The sequence below is a fragment of the Urocampus carinirostris genome, chromosome 13, assembly GCF_059441175.1.
Source record: "Urocampus carinirostris isolate Australia breed hairy pipefish chromosome 13, RoL_Ucar_1.0, whole genome shotgun sequence".
Taxonomy (NCBI): domain Eukaryota; kingdom Metazoa; phylum Chordata; class Actinopteri; order Syngnathiformes; family Syngnathidae; genus Urocampus; species Urocampus carinirostris.
Genome location: NC_142361.1, coordinates 20964475 through 20991068, shown reverse-complemented (window position 1 = coordinate 20991068; position 26594 = coordinate 20964475). Strand labels below are relative to the sequence as shown.

At 36.9% G+C, this 26594-nt stretch overlaps 1 protein-coding gene across 2 annotated transcripts in view; it reads left to right on the top strand.

Moving 5' to 3' along the window:
- Positions 1-6506: 6506 nt before the first annotated feature.
- Positions 6507-26594, top strand: part of fam204a (family with sequence similarity 204 member A) — a 35087-nt gene continuing 14999 nt past the window's right edge. The window contains exons 1-5 of one of the 2 annotated variants that reach the window (XM_088351861.1): positions 6507-6692; positions 6899-6989; positions 8440-8503; positions 9374-9473; positions 12199-12288. In XM_088351861.1, coding sequence (XP_088207987.1) covers positions 6600-6692; positions 6899-6989; positions 8440-8503; positions 9374-9473; positions 12199-12288 — 438 coding nt within the window. In that variant the 5' untranslated portion in view covers positions 6507-6599. Of the gene's footprint in view, positions 6783-6898; positions 6990-8439; positions 8504-9373; positions 9474-12198; positions 12289-26594 lie in introns of both variants that reach the window. The other variant, XM_088351860.1, reaches the window with a different exon arrangement.

Sequence of the window (26594 nt, the reverse complement as noted above, 5' to 3'; positions counted from 1 at the left end):
TTGAAGGGAGGAAAAAGTCAGGGAGTCGGAGACGTTCGGGAAGCCAGGGGCAGACGAGCAGAATACAGGTAAGGACGGAACAGACGGGAGCTAGAGACAAAAGTGCTTGCCTTGCAAGTGCGGAGGTTCGCTGACGGACTGACAAAGAGTGTACGAAAGCGTTGAGTTTAAATAGGAGGGGAACCAATACGGCAACGAGCAACAGCTGGCGCCAAACGAGCGGGCAATGGGTAATCGTGACAATTGTATATATTTTTCAACAGCTTCATTAAGCAGAACAAGTTTTTTAAATATTGCCAGCTCAGCAAATATTTACCTTACCCCAAAATTCCTGTGTTAATTTAACACTCGTATAAAAGGACTGCATGTCAGCTAAGGCGTTGTTAAAGGTTTACTTTTTAAGTATTAATCTAACACTGGTTACTTAAGTGAACTCAGTCTTGGTACCCATTTAACACTACAGCAGTCAATATATGGTCCTTAAATTAACACCAGTTTTTTGAGAGTGTATTTCTAAAGGTAAAATACATTGTAATCTGCTGCCACCTACTGATATGGATGAATCTTAAAGTTACTTGTTTGATCACTGAACAAAAACACACATACTGAACAATGGCATGCTTTTTGCGATATCCTGCGGTACACTAGACAAAGTCACATGAAACACCTCAAAACATAAAAAAATAGATGAATAAAACTAGTGTGCTCTGGCACACCGGTTGAAATACACTTGTTTAACAAAGCTTTTGTCCTAGATCAGCCTAGACAGCCCAAGTGTTAAAATATCACCTCTTTGCATCTTCTCTCCTATTGGCGAGGACCTCCGTGTTTGCTATTAGATATCTAATTTACTTTGTACACACAGCGCTAATCTGCCCTAATGAATTCTGCCGCAGCACGCCAGATCGAAAACGACTTTAAATTATTACCACTTCCGCAGATTTGCCTGACCTCATTTGAGCCTCAATTTGGTGGGCTCGCAAAAAAAAAACACAGTCTGTCGCAGTAAGATACTAATAATTAGGGTTTTAAGATGATTAGTTTATCTCCGAGCTCGTACGGGCCCGACTCTTATCCACCGTGGCCAAAAACTTAATAAGAAACTCCCAACTTTTGAAGAGTTGACTCCAAATTACCAAGAAATGACGGAAATGATGAACTGGTGCAAGCGAGGGAGAGGTCGCTGGCGGGAAATCTTCATGACGTTTTTTTTTCCGAGTATGTATTAAAGCCTAAAGCTGGGTGATCAATAAGTACTTGCAGTAGTAAAAAAATAAATATAACGTTGCATTAGTGTGATCTTAGCGGTATAATTTCGTCTCAGATGCGACTGTGCTCATTAACTAGTCACACGCGTCATATAAGTTCTCCTAATGCTGAGTGAGTGATAGCAGTTAATAGTTGCACGGTTTTGGTGGACGGGTTTGGAATTTTATGTTGAAGATGATGTTTAATATGGCACAAGGCTTACCGCCACTGTTAAGTGTGGACACCAACTCATCTTTCATATACTGTCTCAGGAGGTCAAGGACACTAGAAGGTCCCTGGGTTTCTTTCGTTCTCTCTGTCTATCTCTCTCTCAACCTTCATCCTTTCTTCTTGTTATTTCTTTTTTTCATATTTCTTTTTTCTCTCTCGGTCTCTTTTATTGTTTCTTTGTTTCCTTCCTTCACTCTTTCTTTTTCTATCTCTTTCTGTCACTCTTTCTTAATTTCTCTCTTTCTTTCTATCTCTCTGTCTCACTCTCTCTCTCTATCTCTCTTCCTCTATCTTTCAGTGGCTTTTCCTCTTTCTGTTGTTCTTTCTTAATGGTCTATCTACCTTTCTCCATTCCTCTCTGTCCATCTCTTAATTTTCTTTCTTTGTTTTTCTCTCTTTGTTTCTCACTCTCATTTTTCTTTATTCTCACTCTCATTTTTCTTTGGTTCTTTCTCTGGTTCTTTCTTTCTTTCTTTTTTTGGTTCTTTCTTTGTTTCTTTCTTTGTTTCTTTCTTTGGTTCTTTCTTTGGATCTTTCTTTCTTCCTTTCTTTCTTTCTTTCTTTCTTTCTTTTGTTCTTTCTCCCTTTGGTTCTTTCTTCCTTAATTTTTTTTCTTTCTTTCTTTTTTCTCTAGTCCTGTGTTTCTTTATTTTCACCTTTTTTATTTTTATTCCTGCCTTTTTTCTGCCTTTCTTTCTTTCTTAATCGCTTTCATCTCTCTCTCTCTCTCTCTCTCTCTCTCTCTCTCTCTCTCTCTCTCTCTCTCTCTCTCTCTCTCTCTCTCTCTCTCTCTTTCTCTCAATCTCTCTCTCTCTCCCTCTCTCTCTTTCTCTCTCTCTCTCTCTCCCTGTCTCTCCCTCTCTCTATTTCCCTCTGTCTCTTCCTCTCTCTATTTATCTTTCCCTCTCAATATATTTCTCTCTCCAGCTCTCTTTTTGTCTCTCTTTACCTATGCATTTCTCTCTCTATCCCTCTCTCTTTCTCTCTCACGATTCTCAATATAATTATCTCAATAACAGGAGGGCGTCAGTGATAGTAAAAAAAAAAAAAACGAAGTATGAATATAAATAGTATAAAAACTGACACTGAAAAGAATGATGAAATTGTACTGTGTTTTTGTTAAAGAAGTACATTTCACCTAATACTTTATTCACAATGTCTTGTGTATACAATGCTTATCAGCAGACATTTATTTACAATATTACATTAGGTTCAAATGACACATAATAGATCTAAAATTATAAATAACACTTTATATGGAGCATATTACTTGCTATCGAACATGTCCTCATTTTAAGGACCAGTTCTGTACTTTTTTTATACAGCTTACGTGGAATTGTGAGTTCAAACAGTATTTTGTTTCTTCTGCTGTTGGGATATTCAAAGATGAATAAAATCTAATTTAGGGCATTTTTTTGTGTGTTCTTAACAACACCGACGGGTCATTTTGTCCTGAGGACAACAGGAGGGTTAAGCATATCACACACTTGAAGGCACAGTAAATGGCCAAAACTTGACTGTATAATATTGAACTGCACTAAATAGCTAAGAACCAGAAGGAGCTGGAACTGCACAATCAAAAACATTTAGGCTTGGCTCTTTTTGGCACTGTGACATGACAACAATAATTAAGCAGTTTTATGAATCGCAATATCACATTTACAGTTTACGTTACATCTCTATTTCATAGTAACCTCTTTTTTGTTAGGAGATTGAAATGTGTTGAAGTAATGGCACTTTTATATTGGATAGCAGATATAAGAAATAGAAATAAAGAAATAAAATGTCCCTTATGGAATTTTGCAATGCTGCCTTCAGACTCCATCCATTCATCCATAATTTGTACCATTTATCCCCAGTAGGGTCGCGGAGGTGCTGGAGTCCATCCCAGCTTTCTTTGGGCAGTAGCCATGGCACACAGAGACAGACAACTCACTTGCTCATTCACACCTAGGGACAATTTGGACCGGCCAATTAACCTGACATGCATGTTTTTGAAATGTGGGACGAAATCGGAGTGCCCGGAGCAAATCCACGCAAGCACAGGGAGAACATGCAAACTCCACACAGGAAGGTTCAATCTCATCATCTCAGAACTGTGCTGCACACGTGCTAACCACTGCGCCGCCGTGCTGTCCGCCTTCAGACAACCATTATACGGCTCAATACACTGAATGTCCTTTTGAAAGCACCATATTCTGAATGTAAATATATTACACATATTATTTTATACATCATAATACAAATAAAAATAATCTTTTATGTCTGCTTTATGAGTCACAAAACAAAGTCTTATTGCAGCTTTACAATATTATGTTACCGAAAGAAAACTTAATGGGAACGAGTGTGAAAGAGCAATTTAAGGCTAGATTTGCGTGTGCCAGCCCTCTAGGTTATATGCGATTTGCATGCTAATCATCCTAATAATAATGTAATGCCCAAAGCAAGGACGGCCAAAGAAGGAAGCTTATCTCACCAGGAATATGGCACAAAAATAGGTTAACATTTGAAGGCAATTTATGCACTTCACCTCATTTAGCAGTGCATCGCTACAACCTACTTAAACGCAAAGCAGATAGCATTAAAAGTAGAAGTAGTTGTAATAGTAGCAAATGGTAATACTACTACACCAGTACTTCTAGTGGTCATAATAGTATTAGTAGTAGTGCTAATATTATTTGAATGAATGTTTTAGTGTTTTTTTTTTCCCCACGGTTCACAGTTTTACTACTCCACAATTAAAATCAGCATAGTGTTCTGCATTTTGATAGGCAAGGAAACTGTTTAACCAATTATTTCATAGAACAGTAGTTATTTGTAAAAAAAAAAAAAACGTTTATGCAGTTCTTTTATTTGTTCAACAAATACTTAACCCTGTAGAATGGTTTCAGTGTACTATTTAATTGTATTAAAATTGTAAAGAAGAAAGGGGTTCTATTTCACGGATTTCGCCTATCACGGGTACTTCATAGAATGTAACCCCCGCGATAAAAGAGGGATTACTGTACTGGATTTTAGAGCCCCAGTGTGTAATATTTACCCACTAGATGTTATTGTATTTTCTAATACTTGGTAAACTTGTGCCAGGAGTACAGCATAGCAGCAAAATGACAGACAAACATGGCGACTTCCAGGTAGGGATTTCACTATGTCACATTGGAATGAGAGTTAATATATTTTGCTTCAGATCAACGTTTGTTTATTTGTTTTTCTTAACCTAATGAATGTTTTTTGCACCACTAAGGCAGGAGTGGTCAACCTGTCCTCGAGAGCCACAAGTTTTGCAAGTTTTTAATTTTCGCTCCAATTCTGATTCTGGTTACCTGGATCATTATCAATCTCACACAAAGCTTGCTAACAAGCTGAAAATTTGCATTACCTGAGCTGGAGAAGAGAAACTTCCAAAACATGAAGAATAAGCAGCTCTCAAGGACTGCGTTGGCCACCTCTGCACGAGAAGGTACTACATACTACACACTGTGCCTTTAAGATTTTATTGAGGGGAAATCACTTTCTGTATTGCAGTGGTTAGGACATTCGTCTAATGCGTGAAAGGTTCTTGGTTCGAGACCGGGTGGAAACATTTGTTGGCCTGGAGACGGATGGGCGCCGCCAGGCCGTACTAGCCCAAGACACACCACAAGAAATTATGCCCCTACTACCCTAGTGGTTAAAGGAAAGCACATTGAAAAGAAAATGAATAAAATAAACCAATCATGTTATTGTATTCAACTCATTGCTTAAAAGATATTCAAAGTCTGTCGAGCACATAGGATTTAAAGAATAAAAAGAAAAAATGTTAGCGATGTAGGTCCAGAGCAATAATGGAATTTAAGTTATCTAAAACACTGCAATTTTTCTTTGGTGAAGTCATATCTGTCAACCTGTACGTTTTTGCCGTACAAAGCAAGTTTATTATGCATTTTAAGACGTGTACGACGTACAAGAAAATCCGTACGGAAAAATGCAAATTTGTCAGTTATGGGTACCATCCGGTATACACCGACTATCACGAAACGGCGAATCAATCAAGTCAAACGAGCTCAAGTTGTGTAGTGAAAGGAAGTCCGTATCTTATTAGAGAACCGGCTTTTTCAGCTCAACTCATTAAAGAGAGCTGGCTCTCAAACGGCTCACTTGTTTTGACGCATTATATTATGAATTATGATGTTGTATAAAGAAGTTAAGAAAAAAAGGAAGTATAAAAGGAGAAAATAAAAAAGACAGGTTTGTGGTTATCCCTTTAATCAGTATATTACCAACAATAATTTAAAGCAGAAAATGAATTAATAATTTGAATAAGAAAATGTATTATTCTAATTAATTATATTTGCATGTATTTTTCCCTTCTACAGTGAACGTCCAAGCTACTTCATTTTTGAACTTTTTTTTTACAATAAACCTCATTCATGTCGAGTAACTCAGTGTCTCACAGCAAAATGTTAATTAACAATATACATGATATAACGAAACACATGTACAATATAACATGTTAAACTACATAAATAAACACGTTTGAAAAAAAAATATGGTGTAAGATTTTTTTGCATTTTGTAAGGGAAAATACAGTACAGTCTTACGTGCTACAAGCTCTCTGTAAAGGCATGGTATTAATGTAGTAATAATTATATATCAAATGGTGCAAACAAACTCGAAAATGAACTGAACATAATATTCTCTCTTTAGCATTAATCATGAGATTCATTATTAAGTATTCATTATTATTATTTTTGTTATTAATATTATTATTCGTATACTTTTTTAATGTAATAATAATAATAATAATAATAATAATAATAATAATAATAAATAATAATAATAATAATAAAAACACTACTACTACTACAACTACTACTATTAATGATAATAATAACAATATTAATAATACTAATTCTAATAATAAGAATTTTGGCTCCGGCGTTGCAGCTCAAATTTTGATAGGGTTATTTACGTCACATGATAGAGTGTCAGCCAATAGCTGTGCTGGTTCTCGTGACGTCACCTTTTGTTTACCCGGAAGTTTGAGCTCCTACACCGTTGCTGATGAATTATGGACTTTATCGTCAAGTCGGTCCGTTTTATGGCATAAAATACGTGAATTGAAACAAAACGTCATCGATATGTACAGCGGTCTACTTCCCAAAGGTTTAACCGAAGACGACCTGAGTACGGATGACCAGGAAGAGGAGAATGAAAGAGAAGTCGATACTCAGGTATTGAAGACTCCTACAGTTCCTGCAGTTATCAATAGCACAAATGATCCCTCGTGCTGTTTGCCTGGTATATCTCAAGAAACGTGGCAAGTATGTTGCACAAAATATTTTATTTTATGCAAGTGCACCACTGAATATTTTGTCGTGTGGATGTCAATCTTGTAAGCAGAAACACTAAACGATGTCATTTTAATGTCCTCTTCCAGAAATTTAACGAGCTGCGTAAGAAGAAAGACGAGATAAAGATGACAAAAATCCCGAGGAAAAGAAGAAGAAAAAGACGACAGTGCAACAAAGGTATTAAGAGCAATCTATGCTACTGTAAATACAGTACTGCATTTCTTCTTAGTTGCCATGTTTTTAAGACAATTAGAATTGTTTTTATTGTCATTGATAAGAACGTACTGAACATTGTATAGACGATGACATAATATAAAAAGAAAGTCAGGATAAAAATATTTACAAGGTCGTAGCTGGAGACTGGCATAAGTAGGAAGTGCATCATAACATTCATCCATCCATTTTCTGCACCGCTTATCCTCAGTAGGGGGGCGGGGGGTTGTGCTGGAGCTCATCCCAGGCATTCCGGCCAGTGAGCAGGGGGCACCCTGAACTGGTTGTCAGCCAGTCACAGGGCACACAGAAACAGAAAACCTTTTACACACTCATTCATACTTGGGGACAATTTGGAAATGCGAATCAAGCTGCCATGCGTGTTTTTGGAATGCGGGAGGGAACCGAACTGCCCGGAGGAAACCCACGCAGGCACTGGGATAAAACAATTATAACAACAACATGCAAACTCCGCACGGGGAGGCCGGTAGATGGACATAAACACTGGATCTCCACACCGTGAGGTTGACGCGCTAACCACTCAGTCGCCTTGCATCATAACAATCATTCAATCATATTTAGCAGCAACAACATTCCAAAATAAGACTATTAACATAATATGATATCCATTTATCTATACATTGTCAAGATATTATTGAACATATTAGTTATTTTTTAAATTGTCCAATGGTGCGAGATAAAACAATGCATCGTAACATTATTGCAATAAAAAAATATTGCGATCACATTTAACAGCAGTACATTTTCTGAGTAAATTGCTCAATATAAGAATACCCATTCAATACCCAGAAGAAACGGTCTCAGAGCCTTGTAGACCTGTAGTGCCTATCAGTTTAGTGAGAGGAGTCGCTTATAATGTTGTTGGCTCTGCTCCAATATTTCCCACACGTTTTCCTTCCATAACCATCCATCCATTTTATGCACCACTTATCCTTTCTATGGTTGCAGGGTTCCATAACTATGATACTACAAAACAAACATCAATATAAGGGAAATACAATTGTCAAAACATGTCATGAAGGCTTACTGCAAAATGATTATTTATTCATACAATGCTACGATAGCGGTCAGAAACCCGAATGGGAGAACACTTTTCTTATGGAGATGAGAAATGGTTTGCCTTTATTTGTTAAGAAGCACTTGTTTTCCAAATGGAAAATATAAACAATTTATGTACACATATTTCTGTGACATAGAGGCCACTGTTCTATGTTATGCATAACTGTAGTGTAGTATCTAATGTGAAGACAGCATCACGCTAATTAAATATCTTCCCAAAACTGTATTTTGAATAGAATTCTGCACATCAGGTTGTGCACACTTAAAAAAGCAAAGTACTTAGCATGAAAATTAGAAAGAATCTGTTTTAACAATATTTCATGCTACCAAACAGAAACAGAGAGGAGGGAGACAACAGACACAACTGAAAAAAGGATTAAGGAGTCAGCAGTGACAAGGTAACAAATTGTCCTTATGTTCTTACAGTATAATACCAGTGTCTTAAATAACGTCTGCCCGGACGCCCAGGGCGTGCATCTTTTCCGTCTAGCGTACAACTTACAAAATGTCTCCGCCCGGAGGCCGACAACTTTTTCAAGGGAAAATTCTTTCGGTTTGGAAATTTTTGAATTTCGGTTTGTTTTGCAAGTTGTATACTCGGCAGCCAATCAGAAGCCTGCATCGAATAACTTCGTGCTTCCGGACTTTCCCAAGCCTTATACGGTCGTGCATTTGCATATTATTTTCCAAAGTAGACGGACAGACAACACAAGAAAATGGATAAGTGGTTATGAATCGAGCCAAAACCTCAGCCCCAGAGGAAAGATTCAAAAGAAGCCAACATAATTTATGACGCTACAAAACGTAAACGTACATTAAAAGCATCGTGGAAAGAGGAGTTCGTGTGTCTTGTAGCGGAAGACACAACGCAAACATTGCATGACCGAAGATAAGTGAATACAGGTACATACTGATGGCAGATGGAAAACAGCGATGTCATATCCACGCAATGAATGTTATAAGTAGATTCATAATAAACTTCATTTCAAAGAGTTGTTCTGTTATATATTCTGATTATCAATCCTTAATACTTTGCAACTTTGTTTTTTACGATTAGTCGTCTTATCGTGTTTCAAGTGTGGAAAAATGGGGCAGGTAACTTTATGGCTGGGCAGGCAACTTTTCAGAGTTGTTTGCCCTGGTGTCCGGTAACTTTTTGTCATGAGTTTCAGACACTGATAATACACATTTTTATATTGATTCTCAAATATATTATTAAGATGCAATGAGATACTGTTGTATATCTTACTATTTCTTCTCTGCAAAAGTTGTCAGCAGGAGCTGGAGAAGCACTGGGATGGGCTTAAGCAATATTTCGGTGTAAACGATCGATTTCACCCCCCTTCATGTTCCAACCCACCTCCAAAGGTAATAAAACCCTCTGTCTTCCATCTTATCTGCGAGTGAGGTTTAAGGTGGCATCTGTCGTTGCTGTTCGTAACACTGTCACATCCTTTGTGTTTCCATGCCACCATGTTCTTTCATTGTTTCATATGATATGACATCTGGATTAGAAAAATCCTCCTGGAAACTCAACCTGACATTGAGTACAATATTAAAGATTATGTTCAGCTGCATTTAGCGATAAGATTAGAAGCACGCTCCTTTCTTGTGTGAGTGAGATTAAAGTCAGATGTAGGGTTCTCCTTCTCTGTGCAAATCCTTGTTAAAAAAAAAATCAAAATTTTGCTTAGCAAGAGGAACAAGAGTTTGAGTAAGTACTTATTCTGGCTGTGGAAAAAAGCATATATTCTGCAGGACGCCTCACAGGTTGTGCATTTTTCATCATAGAGTCGTAAAACTGCAAATGAGGTCAAATATGCCCAGGATTAATAAGCATTATAACCGAACCAGAAAATAAAATCTGCCATTTTATTAAAATCATTGTGTAATCAATTAATGTATATTCATGTTTCATTTAATGTAGAACTGTATTTTGCATGTCCAGTTAATTGGCCGGTCCAAATTGTCCCTAGGTGTGAATGAGCGAGTGAGTTGTCTGTCTCTGTCCGTCTCTGTCCGTCTCTGTGTTCCCTGCCCCTGCCCGAAGATAGCTGAGATGGGCTCCAGCACCCCCGCAACCCTACTGAGGACAAGGGGTGCAGATAATGGATGGAATATAAAAATTATTATTTTTAAAAGGTGTCTTGCAAAAAATGGATGGGAGCTACGGTAATTGTATCCTTAATTTTGTATATTTGATATATTTACGAGGCCCGTTTCATTCTTAGAAAACGTTTTTCCTGATAAATTAAGAATTTATGTCTCCCATCTAAATTACTTCAAATTTATTTATTTTGTATTAAAACAATGATTATTTAAACCAAAGAAGGACATATCTAGAACCAAAATATCTTTAGAACCAAAGTAAGACGAAAAATATACAAGTTGAGTGATTTAACCTAAATTAGAATATTTGATATTAATGGATCGGACTTTGATCTTTTATTTAATTTTTTTTCTTTTGAAGGCTTCATGTGAAGAAATATAAAGGTCCCTTTGTAATTTTTAATTGGAATTTACAACCCCACATAAAAATCAAGCTATTATTTAACACAGACAAAAAAAATCCTAAAATTTTCTTAACCGAATAAACTCTCAAAGATTTTCCGTCCAATGTGATAACATAAAGATTTTTTTCTGGATTTATCCTTTCTGTATGTTGTTATTTAATATGTAATTACTGTCCCGGTTTTCAATTGAGATCCAAAGCAAAATGAATGACATATTCTATGATGAGTGATTTATAATAATATAAAATAATTGATAACAATGGATCAGACCTTAACAGAGAAAAGAAAACAAAATATATCATTGTTGCCTTTACACGTGTATAATTTGTATCTGCCACTTTAATAATATATAGCATTATTTTAGTCCTAAATAATATATTTGGATTTTTGCATATGTATGGAAACTACAATAGATACATTGATATATTTGTAGTGGTGGCACAGGTTTTTCAACATGTATTTTTTAATTATCCTAGTGGCTGCTCTATTAAATTGGACATCCCTGCTTTACTTTGTTTTATTTAATTGGTTTCCACCATGGCCTTATGAAAATGCTTATATGCTATTAGCTAAAAAACTCCCTCCCACAATGCCTTTTTCTTCATTCAGTTTAAGATCTTGTGTGCTCCATGAAGATTTGCACTTAAGTGATGGAATACTGTAGTTTCTGTACTGTACTGACTAGAGGCTTGCAGTGTTTCTGAAGGGAAAAGCAATAGCTTTAAACAAATTACATGAATTCTTGTTTGTGTTAAGAAATAAAAAAAATGGGGGATTAAATTATAAATATATTACCTTATTTGCATCGTGATGTATGCTAGTTTTGTATAAAAAAATATGTTCGTCAAATTAAACCATGCAAATCAGAGCTCTGCACGAATCAACCATATCCTATTGTTCTTTCTGTCTTTATTTATTTGTTTGTTTATCCTTTTCTGTGTTTGTGTGTGTCTATGTGTACAGTATTTGATATTCTGGGATATTACGTTGTGAGAAAGAATGTTTTCTATCATTATTGTACATTGAATTATCCGGAAAAAAAAGGCCTTTGATATTTACTGGGCATAATACAACTTTCAGACAATATTACAAGTCAACACAAGTTATGTAAATTAAAGACACTGTGTTGTGGATGTACTTTCCTCAGGTAATATTCTGAGTTGAAGTCTATCGATATTTCCTCAGTTTCGCAACCTCCTTCACTCTGTATTTTATTTTAATGTGATGATATTTTTTGGGCCGAAGAAATCTGCTTCCATAGATAGGCTCATCACAGCAGAACTGCCTTGCAATCACAAAGCTCAGCTTCGTCCCGTAATGGAAATTTGTAATTAAAGTGACATTTATATTTGGTAATCTCCTGTAGCATTTTTGAGATTTCCCCACTAATATCCAATCAAAAAAAGGTTTTCATTCGTGAGGAGGAAATCTACATATTTGTAGTAATGGCAATCATATTAAAAATACGGCCCTGGGGACTTCTGAAGTTACTCTTTGATTTTTTTTCTCCCCTCTCTCACTGTACCCTTATTTCTCCCCCAAAAAGGCTGATTTTTTTTCCTCTCTTGCTGTTCATGCAGTCCGGCCTAGAAAAGAGCATGGAGAAGGCCATCGCTGAAGGGGACACTGCAAAGGCGGAGGAGATGAGCGACAGACTCGCCACTCGAGAGGTACATTGTGCTGATAAGAGATCTTTGGGGTGCTCGCGCTGTGACAAATCAGGATAATGGATCCGTGGCCGTTTTTCCGGCAAAGACATAGAGGAACATAAACACAGGCAGACAGCCACCATTCAGTCCTCCAGCCCTTTTCCCCATTGAGTTAATGGAAAGCCCTCCCCTTAGTTTTGAAGTGCTGCAGTTTTTAAAAGACTTTTGGCTGTGCTTTTTAATGAAGGCCACATTGCTTTCAAGCCAAGTCTTAAATAATTCCGCAGGTATGAATTTCGTACCTTTGAAGTGTTCGTGTCCCTGAATGCAACGCCTGAAGTTTGGAACTCGCCCGCCTTGGTAGGTCGGCATCAAGGATCAAGTGGTTGGAAAGTAATTTAGCATCAAGTGTAGCCTCCGAACATGTAATTGTGTTTAAAAAGAAACACAGCAGCGATGTTACAGGGGTTTACCTGGCTTTGCTTTAAGTTGAGTCTTGAAATAAGAGTTATTTATTTCTTGATGTATTTTGCTTGGAGCGTTGGCAGTTGTGCATTTCTGCCACTGTTGCAAACATGGTTGCTGTAGGAAATTTTGTTTGATTTATTTTCAAAGTACGTATTATACCATAACAATATCATTAAATGCCCATGTGCAAAATAGTATGAATGATTTGTTTAGTCACATATGTTCCTTGACTTTATCATGTTAGATGACATCGAAGCAGTGGCATGGGGTGAAGTTCGAGTCTGGTGAGGCTCAGTCAGATTTGCAAATAAATGAACCGACATATTATTATTTGATTAGCAGATCAAGAAAGCAATATCTAAACTGTAGCATAAAAAGAAAAACAATATATTGCCTTACCTTAACTCATTATGAAGTATATGTGCTGATCCTTTTAAATGAAAGCATTAATAGATGGATAATCCTCTTTTATGATTAAAAAAAAAAGTCCACGTGATGAGAAAAAATACATTGGATGACTTGACTTGGTGTTACTTTGCTAATACTATCTCTAAATATTTTGTATGGGGCTGAGGTGTGTGCCAAATCAGAATCCATGGTCTCACTTTTGCACGCTTCCATGTGGCAAGAGAAATGCATGCCTCACTCTGCATCTGCAGACACTCAGCACAGTAATATTTTACATTCTAATAGTATAAATAATAATCATAATGTGAAAATTGAGCAATTTTAAAAAACGAAACCCAAAGATCTTGAAGTTATTAATAATAAATGTATCTACTGAATAAATACAACCATTTAATACAATTTTTATTTTGCATTTTACATGATGACAGGTGGGGTGCCTTCCTTGTCTGCACGTCACTGCATTTTGAACTGTTATAGGTTCTTGTCATCACATGGGTTATAATTTTTTTTTCATGCGTTCGTTACCAAATTTGCAAAAACAATCTTTTTTGCTTGTAAACATTCAGCTCATAATAATGATTCACACGATGTCTTAATGCTTTAAAAATTGTGCACTCCTTTTTCACTACAAAGGGTCCAGTGCTAAAATCAGTTTAATTTGGTACCCCGGTCCTCAACCGCCTTAATGCTCAACCAAATCGGTTTTGAGCAAAAAATGTGCGCAAAAATGTTTCTGTGCTCGACACGGAATTCGGTGCCCAACCGAAAATAGCAGAATCAAAATACCCGAAAATAGTGGAATCGAATGAGATTTGGCGCTTAAGGAGTGGAGTCGTGTGGAGCCGAGATACACTCGGCGGCGCGAGTTAGCCTAGCTTTAGCGCCACTTCTATCTGGACCGTCAATTAGTCAAGGGGTATGCCATTTTTGAATTTATTTTTTTCTTAGTTTGTGCTTTTGCGTTGCTTTTGAACATCGGTCCCAAGAACAACAGCGATAAATGGAAGGAACATTTTTAATGACATCGTCATGTCACACTTTAGAATAATACTGCAAAAGAGAAAGAAGCAGCTGACAATGGACAGGTTTCTTATTAAGAGAGAAGAGGAAGGCTAAGCAGTAACCTTCCCACACCCATTCCTGTATGCCATCACACCACTGTTCAAAGGTATGTGACCGAGACAAAATAGTTTATATTTCTTCTTTTTATGTTTATTATATATTATGTACTCACTTATGGTCTCTAATGTTGTTTGGATACACATTCCTTAATATTTTAGGTATTTTTTTATGGGTGGAACGGATTAAAATACTAACCGTTGTTTCCTATGGGAAAACAAAATTCTGTACTCAACCAACAACCAGGAACGCATTATGGTTGAGGACCAAGGTACCACTGTAAAATAGTTAACAAATGGCACATTTTGGTTTCAGACCACAGGAAATGTTAAACAGAATATAAAATGTAGACGTTGGCCTTAGACCTATAAAACAAAGGTCCTGTTGAAGGATAAAAGGAAATAGTGTTTAGTGGTGTCAAAGGCCATCATTGGTGCAGTCAATCATGTTACCAGGCAAAGTTTGGGCGAACTAGGCACATTTGAGGACTTGAAGAAAAAGTAATTGTGACTGGCACCAGCATTGTACTTTGAAAAAGCCTCTTAGAGGGCTGGATGGTGGTTTTAGTCTGAGCTGAGGTTCTTCCCTCCCTGGCACCTGCTCTGTTTTTTGCCAGAATGATGATGAGACTTGACAGCAGGCTGGCATTCTCCTCTCTTTGTTTAGCATCCATTATTTAAATCCAAGAGAGAACTGAACTGACCAATTAGAGTTCCCGGCAACTTAGTCTAAATGAGGTGCAATCCCAATGAACTGACAGGAAAACTCAAATCTATACAAACAAGAAAAGAAGTTCCTCAAAAAATGAATAAGTTGCAATTGTAAAGAAAATTGATGAATTTGGACTCTCTCGGCAGCTTGTGATGATGATTTCAAGCCAGATGAACTTATTGTTTTTAGTAATCCCAACCACTTCTGACATGGAATCTGTGACAAATATTCAGTGATCAATAGTCAATCAATTTCAAGGTTTTAGTTGAGTAGATAATTTGGTACGCAAGGGCTTAGATTTTCAATTTGTTGATCGCTGTAACACCGAGATGCGATTGTTGTTTATTTTTTTTCAGAGGCAAAATGAACAGGTTTTCCAAAATGCAAAAGCATTTTGACAGCTGTGCAGAACTAAAGAGGCCTGTTTGTCCCTCTAGGCATTGTTTTGTAAAGAAAATGCTTTGCCTTATAGATTGCTTGATTTTTGGGGGAGAAATAGAAGGGAGCAGACAGCTGGCTGTCAGCATTAGCATTTGTTACCAGCCTGAGCTGCAAGCCAAGGTTGTTTTATTTGTATCTCACATTTCATACACAAGGTGCTTTGCACAAGTAAAGCAAAAAAACGGAACAGTTAACGACAATCTGAAACAAAGTAGGGGAAACATAAGTACCTTGAACTCACATCATCTCATGATTTTAGTTAACTTTTTAAGTTACAATTCTATGCTCGAATGGAATTTACAGCTCATTCCTAATGCTCACATACACAACATAAATTAGGATTATTTAAGTCATGGTTAGTTCTTGCTAAGCTATACGTATATGTTGTGTATGACGACAAAGGCTGTTTTAAGCTAAGTGTACAATCAAACATTTTTACAACATTCTGTAAGCCTCAAACCTGTATTTTTGGAATATGTATTGAGTTAAATAAATAAATACGTCTTTTGTGGTGGTTTTACCATGTTTTTTTTGTTTTGTTTTTTATGTTTAAATGTACGTTTTTAAGTCCAGTTGAAACTGGCTTGCCCTTTTGGAAAAAGAAAATTTATTTATATATGTATATATATATATATATATATATATATATATATATATATATATATATATATATGTGTGTATGTACCGTAAATTCCGGACTATAAGCCGCTACTTTTTTAACCTTGCGGCTTATTCAGTGATGCGGCCAATTTATGTAATTTTTCTAACGCCCGCCAGCGGCGGTCGAGTACAAAAGGTAAGATTTAGACTGCAACTTCTTAGCTTGTGCACAAATTAAATTAGCGTAGACATATCCTCATCATGCAAATTGCAATAAAAAAGGCACATGACGCAACTTTCAAGTTAAACGCAATCGAGCAGTCCGATATAGAAGGAAACAGAGTTACCGCACATAAACTTTACTTAGCGAGCGTGATGCTAGCATTTTTTTAGATATGGGAGCGTGGGACGACGTCTATGTGACAAAGTCACTTTCCCATACTGAAGGAAGACGACTTTGATGACGTCGGTTATAAGGAGGAAGATGAGGACGGTTTACCGTGCTTAGGACAAGCACGTTATGTTTTTTTAACAGAGTTGTTTACTGTGTTGAGAGCGTGTTTCTAGTAGCGTTTTGCTACCCTTCACAGGCACGGTTTGGGATGAAAGTCATAATATTATTATTCAACCATTTTATTATTTAAATTATTATTACTTTCTCGGTGTACCGTCTTTCTTTGTAAATACGTGTAACCATGTGTAATATGTATTTGCAACTGTATATTTTTGTAATGTATTTATTTTAGAAACTTATTCTGATATGTTTTGTTCAAGCAAATAAGAAAGAAGGGGCGGGGCAAACGCGGGCTGATGGGAAGTGGAGTAAAGGTGAGACAAGTTTGTGGACGCGGCCGACAATAGTGGATATATATATTTTCCCACCCTTACCTTTGGAAATATACATTTTTTTTCCTTGGATTACTTGGAATTTACGGTATATATATATATATATATATATATATATATATATATATATATATATATATATATATATATATATATATATATATATATATATATAATGTGTGTTTTTGTATATGTATATGTCTATATGTATGTGTATATGTATATATATATGTATTTAATCCTGGCGTCTATTATTTTCCCAAAAATTCACATTACCTTAAGTGTAAGAAACCATCTAAAGTGTTGCTTGTCCAAACAGCCCTAATGCATCCCTCAAATTGGCGCGCTTTAAGTTGGTTCTCATCATAATAACTATGAGTTTTTCAATTTACAGCACCAAAAGAAACCAATTGCTCCCAAAAGAGCAATGTTATGATTAGGTATGTCAAAAATGAGGCGAGCTGTGCATGAATTGGCACTCTATTTCATTTTTCACCCGAAAAGGAAGGAGGTGTTGTCAAAATGCGAGATTGCCAAGCTTTTACCACAAGATATTTCTCGGAGTTTGTTTGTGCTTTTGCTTCTGTGTTTTTGTTGGCCAGTCTTTGGTTCATGTTTACATACTGGTACTAACACTACAGTGCCAATTTGATGCAGTTGAGCAGTTTTAATTCAGAAACATGTACTTTTTGTGCCTGTTTCTTCCTGAAATCGATTGGTTGGCGGGCCGCTATGTCAAGGAGAATTTAATTTGCTATTATTATTATTTTACTGTGGGGAATATGCTCATTTGTTACGTCATAATTGCCCAGCTTCTCTCGTTTTCTTTTCACTATTTACTCTCATGTCCAGTAAAAGCTAAATAGCCCCCAAAATGAGGAATAATAAATTTATAACAAAAGAGACGTTTCTAGTTTTAACAAAACCAGACCCTTTACTTAAAGAACTGCAGTTCAATGAGCATTGTTTTTAGCTGTCGCAGAAAATGTACTTAATTTACTGCACTTTGTTTTGAGACAGTCATTTCTTTAAAGCCATTAAATTATTTTATTTTGTGAGAATTTGATAAAAGTAATAAAAAACAGCTGCTAGAAATATGCCACTCTTAGTTATTTACCATATTATGACTTAACAGCAAGACAGTGCAAAATATTTATTACAAATATTTTCATAATTTATTTTGGTGTTGCTTTTTTTGCATCGGCTAAGCAAAATTTTCATTTTTCATTTTTTGCCTAAGATATTTATTTTGATGGATCCCTAATAACAAAGACTTGAATGCATCTTCGTAAAAAGGCTTTTTTTCGGAAATGTAGAAAAAAATGAAACTTTGTACATGCGGCTGTATAGTCCATGGTCCAAATCCTCCAATTAACCAGACATGTTGTGTGTCTTTTGATAAATGCACATAATTTTGCACTTATAAGTTTCATGCAGGCTAATTAATTCTGTAATTAGCATAACATTGAGTGACTGACACGTCGCATAGCCCCAAGCTCTGTCAGTAGATGCGATAGCGTCCAGAAACTCACAATTGACAGATTGATTTTGCAGCTATTTCAGCTAAATGAGTCAGTGCAGGGAGTTGATAACAAAATTAGACCTACAAAGCTGCCTGGCCTTAGAGTCAAAAGTGAAGTTAAGCCTGCCGGAGGAGTGCTATGCACCATAAGAGAGACGATCGTTACTACACCCTAATGAGCTGTTTATATTCCAGAGCACAGCACCTAAAATTCAGAAACTTCAAACCAAAACATAACATCGTGGACTTATCAACATTGGTCTGTAAGTGGTTTGATGGGTGGTTGAATCCCTCTACCACTAGGCTTGTAGGGGCACCATTTCCTGTGGTGTCTCTTGGGCAAGTACAGCCTGGTGGCGCCAATCCCTCTCCAGGCCAATATGGACTGTGAAAAAAATATTGTGCTTATATAACAGACTCTCCATCTTAGACATGAATTAGAAAAAGCAAAGGTTCTATGATTGAACCTTGATAAACTAAACATTTACTACGTCTTGCGTGGATTTTGATCCTGTGTATGACCACATCAAAATTCTCGCTAAAACTTAAAAAAACAACTTTACACCTTATGCATAATTCCTAGTTTAGCATCAAGCGTATTTTCATTATTTCTGAATGTAACAGAACAATTACAAAGTCAAACCAAACCTGACTTTGAACTCAGCAATATTGTTTCACTTATCAGCTCTCGCTTATTGTGTTTCATTCAACCTGAATAATAACTCAATTTCCTCATTTTTTAAATAGCAGTGCAAGTGAGGTCTTTTGAAATTGAGGCTTTTCTTTATGCGGAGGAAGTGCGTTTATTTTCTGACAAAAGACTGTCACGCTATGTTAAAGTGTAGTCTCCCTGTAGCATTCATCTCAACTATTAGCGAGGCATTACCACTTCAAAACAGAAACTCCATTCAGTCTGCTATAATGTTGAGTACGTCTTTCATGACTGCAGGAGCCAGGAGCAATGAAAAACAATAACACACGGTACTAGAAAATATTCTCCATAACAGAGGTGGACTTTGGCCCATTTTTCTTCTGTTGTGGGCCAAGTGACTTTATCATTTTGTATTTCATACATAGAACCTGACGATATTGAAATTGATAATTGCCTGGCTCCCTGTAATAACTTAAGATAGCATGTAAATAATAAACTAAACCTAAAACAAGAAATTTGAGCACAACAAGCCAGGAAAACAATTGCATTTGAACAACTGCCGGATGAACACGGTTTGGAGAAAGTATGTATTTTTATGACTTTAAATTCAATTGTTTGTTAAAAAGATATAAACATGTTTGTATTTTCTGGCACGTCATGGGGCAAAACTAGTTAACAAATATTGATTTGTTCAAATGTTGTCAAGTGGTTATAATACATTTTCATAAACAATCCCAAAAAAACCTTTATACTCTTTTCCATTGTTAAAAATTATTACGATTCATTATATTCTTTTTTTTTTTATTAAAAAAAACAACCTTTGGATTCCACTGCCAGGTGGTTAAAGTCTCACAAGCTTCCCCTCAAAAGTGCATTTTAGGGTTCAAAATGTAGCCAAAGTTCACTAAAAATGTTAACTCAATAAAAGCAGTTAGCAATAGCAACTAATGATGCAAATGCCAGCGGGGGTGTCAGCAGAACCAGCCACATTAGCATTACTGCCGTTTGATTTGCAATTAATTGTATCTCTTGCTCCTAATTAACATCCGTCCATCCATGCGTTATCTGCACTGCTTATCCTCAGTAGGGTTGCGGGGGTGCTGGAGCCCATTCCAGCCATCTTCAAGCAGTGGGCAGAGGACACCCTGAACTGGTTGCTAGCCAATCGCAGGGCACACAAAAACAAACAACACACTAACTCATTTTACACATAGGGACAATTTGGACCGGCCAATGAACTTGACATGCATGTTTTTGGAATGTGGGAGAAAACCGGAGTGCCCGTAGGAAACCCGCAGTCACGGGGAGAATATGGATCGGAAAAATAATTTAGTAAATAAGATGAATGAATTACATGTAAACACGGTCTCAATAGGGATCATGTGTATATCTTACCGCCTTCTAGTGGTTACTAAAACAAATCTTTCAATAAAAAAAAAACAATGACCAACAATCCCCAAGGTATCACCACAAACATCACCATCAACCGCAGTGAGCTAGAACATGTCACCAAATTTAAATATTTTGGCGCTGTCATATCACCAGTTTACGATTTAGCATCACGTAGTTGACCAGTCTCTACACTGATTGGCTATATGCGCAAATGTTGGTTTGATTCATCCCACACTGTATCGTCGGAGCGCACGACTCCTTGTTTCGACATGACATTTACACGACCTGTGCGAACCACTATGATTTTATTCAAATGTAGCAGTGTCAGTAAAACAACAATAAGCAGTGTCTGAAACTCATGATAAAAAGTTACCGGACACCAAAACAGACAACTCTGAAAAGTTGCCTGCCCAGCCATAAAGTTGCCTGCCCAACTAATCGCAAAAAACCCATTGTTGCAAAGTATTAAGCATTGATAATCAGAATATATAACAGAACAACACTTTAAAAATAAGTTTTTTATATTTCTACTTATAACATTCATTGCATGTATATGACATCGCTGTTTTCCATCTGCCATCATTATGTACCTGTATTTACTCATCTTCTTTCATGCAATATTTGTGTTGCGTCGTCTGCTACAAGCCACGTGAGCTCCTCTTTCAATTATGCTTTTAATGTACGTTTACGTTTTGTAGCGTCATAAATTTTGTTAGCTTCTTTTGAATCTTTCTTCTGGGGCTGAGGTTTTGGCTTGATTCCTGGTAAGGATATGTCAGAGTGTGCAGTTTCCTCATGCGTGAGAAGATAAGCAGCCCTTAAGCATATTTATTCCTCAACAGCAAGCAAACCACAACACGGCTCCATTCAATATAACATGGCGATCAAAAATCAGCAAATCGAAAAATGGTGCGTGCGTAATGACGTCACACAATGGAAAAAGTCTTACCGCATTACCACAAGTAAGAGCGCTAGTAAATTGACAAATCTTAACAATTCCTAACCACTTATCCATTTTTCTTGTGTTTTTTGTGCATCTACTTTGGAAAATGATATGCAAATGTGCGACTTTATAACGCTCGAGAACGTCCGGAAGCACAAATTTATTCGATGCAGGCTTCTGATTGGGCGTATTAAAATTGCGAAAGGAACCAAAATTCCGAAATTTCCAAACAAACCAAAATTTTGACATTTCCAATACGAACGAAAATTTCGAAATCGGAATAAAACGTTTTATTTGATAAAAAAAAGTTTTTTTTCTCCTTGAAAAAGTTGTCGGCCGCAGGGGCAGAGACGTTTTATAAGTTGTACACCCGACGTAAAAAATGCACGCCCCGGGTGTCCAGGCAGACATTATTTAAGACAATGCAATATGTAAAAAATAATGGAACGTATTTTTCTCTTTGTGTGGCCTGGTACCGGTCCCAGGCCAGTGGTTGCCTACCAATGCACTACATAATACAGCGACGTCTTGTGGTCAAATGTTGCTCGGTGCCTTTTCAATAGCTTCTGAACAAAAGATCTATACCATCGTGTCAAGTTGGCTAAAACTAAGAACCAAACTAAAGGTGTTCTGTGATATTAATAAGCTCCCCCCCACTATCCTGCCACCTTTACCCTATTGTCATCAAAATTAATAATGAGCGGCGCATTAATGGAAGCCCGACTTTATCAGATTTGGACTTTTTCCTCAGCAGCGTCAGAGAATTAGGCAGACCGTCCCTGCGCAACATCCCTCGGGCCACCGTGCCGAGAGTTTAGTCCAACTCTCTTCTTTGTTCTCTTCCCTTTCATCATAAGCAATTTATCAGGGAATGAACTTTTATTGTATCTTTGGGTGACTCGCATTAAATTCCTGCCGTTAATTTTGGATTTCAAAAATGGGGACAAAGCTTTTATCAAATGCCTGGGAAATCTCATTTGGATTATTGTATTTCATTAATTACTCGAGAGACAAAGCATACTTTTCAATGTAGATTTGTGTGCTGTTTAATTAATTAGCGTGTTTTCCCTTTTAATTAAAGTCATTTTTAAATTGGAGCCCACAGCAAAACACATATATAATTTGTTTGTAATTACGCCTTAATTGGTGGTAGCGAAAGCTTAGCACCCTGGTATTTTATTGCTAGTCACCCATTAATTATAGTGTTTTGTCTAATTAGCTTATAAAACTGTTGATGGCATATTATTCTAAGTGTGAGTTCAAAGCCTGCTAATAAGCCCACCCCACTCAGAATAGGCGAGATAATGGATTGTACACGAGCAAGTCAACTTTTTTTGTGTGTGTTCCCTAATGACGACACGTCACGTGTATCTCAAATCAGATTACTTTGAGAGAAAATGGAGACGATGCTGTTCTTTGCTTTGTCCTCCCTGGAGTTTTTTTCTTTCCGCCCGCCGTGTAATTGTGTTTGTCAAAGTGGTGGCGAGATTACAAAAGTTTTGTGAGGCTGCCCACTGAGATGTGCATTTGGGTTTAGTATTATAACAGGAAACAATCTTAGTTTCAAGTTTGTCATGATGGTGTCATACGGTGGTATAAAAAGTACCGTTTAAGGTTACAGATAAGCCAAATTTAGAAGTATAAATCGCAATACTGAAATCAGGGGGTCGACTTATATGTGCACAAAACAAAATGTACACAAGACAGGCATAGTCACCCAAGTTACCAAATAGCTCACGGCAGTGCTGTGTCAGCACCATCTTGATTGTTTTTGTAAGGGACCACATCTCATTTTATATAGACCTAGTGTGTTTCATTGCCATTCCTAAATTTATAATGGATTTTGTTTTGAAAAAGTTGTCTATCAGTGTTGGTCCCCAGGAGCAGTAATATATCGTTTAACGTTTCAGACTTATTCTGACTTATTATTTGTAATAATTGTTATCATCAACATTATACCAATGTGTGAACAGAATGCAGATTAAACACAATACACCTCTGACAGTATTTATGACAATTGTTTGGTTAAATAGACAGTAAAATTAAGGAGAGAAGACAATTAATTTAGAACTTGCGAGTAGAACAGGAGAACCTGTTCTAAAGGTCCTCCCCTGAGCCGTTTCTTTTTATTAAATCTCCTAGGTTACTGAAGGTATATCTGCCCCAAAGGGTGTGGATATCAAAGAACAATAACATTGATGGCCAATAGTGACAATGATGTAAATAGTGCATAATAGTCGAAATAACGAACAACCCTGGCGTCCAAAGCATGTGTCCAGTTTTGTGTGAATCTAGATTCACACAAAAAAAGAACTCCCAGGGAGCTGTCGGGTGACCAATGGTATAGGTGGCCATTCGGTGATTCAGATGATTTAATCTTACTTGGTCTGTCTTTTGTGGGACTCGAAACTGACACGGGGTCTCCGCGATATGGGTGGTGTCCATTGATCTGTTCATCCTTTGACCTTTCCAATGTTGCTCCGACAAAAAAATCTTCGTTTTAAGCAATGATGCCAGAGTAACACACACAAACACACACATCCCCACACAGCGCCTAATCTGATGATTATTCCTTTCTTATATCGGCCTTCTTGCCAAGGTTGACTAAGGCCACATTATTTAGGCATTAAGGTAGCATGATAAGGGAATTAGGCCGGTCATTAATCGTTTACACGTCAAATGCAGCAGAGCAGCTCGGGGAGGTGATTTAGTCAGGCAAAGCCATATAGCCGTTAATCCACCTCTCACACGTTTTAATTGGAAGAGTCGTCCTGGATAGGAAATATATGAATGGCTTTAAGGCAATTTCGTCCTTAAAGCCATCATTTATTTGATATTGTTAAAAAAAAAGCTTTTGTAGTTTATCCACACGGAGATGCATTTTTCGATTTTAATTGAGGAATTGTTTTTTATATAGTGTTGGGCACTTAACTGGAAAAATAAAAAAGTAATTTGTTACAGTTACAAGTTACTTTATTTTAAAAGTAATTGTGTTACCCCCAAATTACTATCACCCAAAAGTAACGCGTTATTCTGAAAGTAATTATCTAGTTGCAAATTATCGTATGCAATAGCATTGAAGCCTACCCCTTAAAACTGCTTAAAAATAGCCACATAATAAAATAAATTGAAAAACACAGATACAAAAACATATGAGAGTTGTGCAGCCAACATGTTTCTTGGCTTTTGCAATCTTAAGAACTTGGAAACTAACACAGCCGAAACACCCCATATTCCGTTTTGTCTTCACACCCCTCGACGATTTCCTTCTCTGTTTCTGAGGAATGTACAAAATGTTTTCAGCAATCTTACTGTAAATTCGTTGCTCAAGTTCGCTCCATTGATTTTATTGTTCCTGTATAAGCCGCAACCCCTTCCCATTTGCTGCCTGTCATTGGCTACTGGTGACACATGACCAGATACGCACTTAATTTGACCGTCAGATTTCAGTATTTCATTTTATTGTTGTAAATAGGACTTGGATACAAGTATATATGATAGGAAGAATATCAGAGTATCAATAGGGAGAAATTACATGCTTCCTTAATATGTGCTGTACTCAGTTGTATTTTGGAGGTACACCAAATTTAGTTGCTGTGTTCAGCGTTGCTGTCAAAGAAGACATTGTAATGCACGCTTTTATAAGTAGCAGGAAAAGTAACACACCATGTTGTAATGACAGTTGAGTTCCAAAATGTATTTCATAATGCGTTACAGTACTCGTTACCAAGAAAATCAATTGTTTTTCAGGCACACCTTCCTTTGTAACCCGCTATACTGTACTCTGGTTTTGTAGCTGTTTTATTCATGTTTTTTTTAAAGAGTTTTAGCAATTATAACTTCACTAGTGTGATAGGCAGTGCACTAGGCAGGTTTTAAAAAAAGCAAAAAAAATCGAATTCTCGATGGGGTTCCATGTTTGAGCCGCCATTTCAATCTCCATGACGACCCAAACTTGAATGAGTCGGTACTATTGACTTAACCCTCATCGTGGCCTTAAGCTGCATTGGCCGCATTGAGTACAATGATGTTTTTTCTCTTTATTTGCATTCAAATCTAGCAAAGGTCAGAGTATTAATCCTTAAAATAAACCTTAGTTTTAACAGGGCTGTGCACAATAGAGAGAAACTACGGAACAGGAACACGATGATGACAGGCACTTAATCGTGTATTAAAATGCATGGCAGTGGGAAGAGCGGCCTCTAAGGGCCACATAAACATAGACCGCGGGAGGTTTCTTGTCTTGTGTCTTTGTTCCAGCTATGTACCTCTATTCTTATTTGCACTTGCGTCTGATGTGAGAGGATTTGGCACTAAGATGCTCCAAGTTTGAGGGAGGGGGGAGAAAAATCCTGCAAAGTGGATCAAAAAAGTAAATGAAAAATAATGTCATATTACGGAAAGCATGAGAGGCTAATTTGCGCCGACTTTTTGCTAATTTTGTTCTCGCCGCCGAAAGAGGAGCCGTCACCTGCTCGGCGCCACAGCGCTGACAGTGCCAGTGATCCATGAAATAAGCTGCCGCTGGCTTTGTTCAGATAAGAATGAACAAATCTGCACAATGTACTGCTCTCGGAATCTCATTTTCATACTTGCATGCAGGCTGAAGGAAATAAGCTGTTTGCAGGCTTGATTAGTCAGACATTTGAGGTTTTTTTTTTTGTTTCTTTGAACTGTTCTGTCTCCTAGGTAACTCGGTTGACATTAATGTTGAGCGTTAGCATACACAAAGTGCTTACACAAAACAATTGTGAACCTTTTGCTTTTGAAAATGTCATATGCTATATATGTTTAATACCAAAATGGGTTTCGCAGGCTTTCACGTGAGCAGGGAATAGTACTCGAGCAGTAGTTTATTGTAATGTTTAATTTATCTATCTCATTTGTTTTTCGGAAAATGTTTCCTTGCCAACTCTCCATCCAAAAGATTGGATGAATGAATGAAAACTTTATTTCGAACATTATTTAATAAAAACAGGACAAAAACAATGACTCCACAACAAAAATAACTTTAACATAACATGTTCGAAAAGGGGTAGTAAGAAGCAGACATTTATCTTCCCTACCCCTTCATCTTCCCTATTAATTACATTTTACAGATAGCTCCTCTTTTGTGTCTAAATATAACAAAATATCACTGATATACATAGATAGATAGATAGATACTTTATTCATCCCCGAAGGGAAATTCACTTTTCCAGCAGCATCCCTAAGCTGAGAACAAT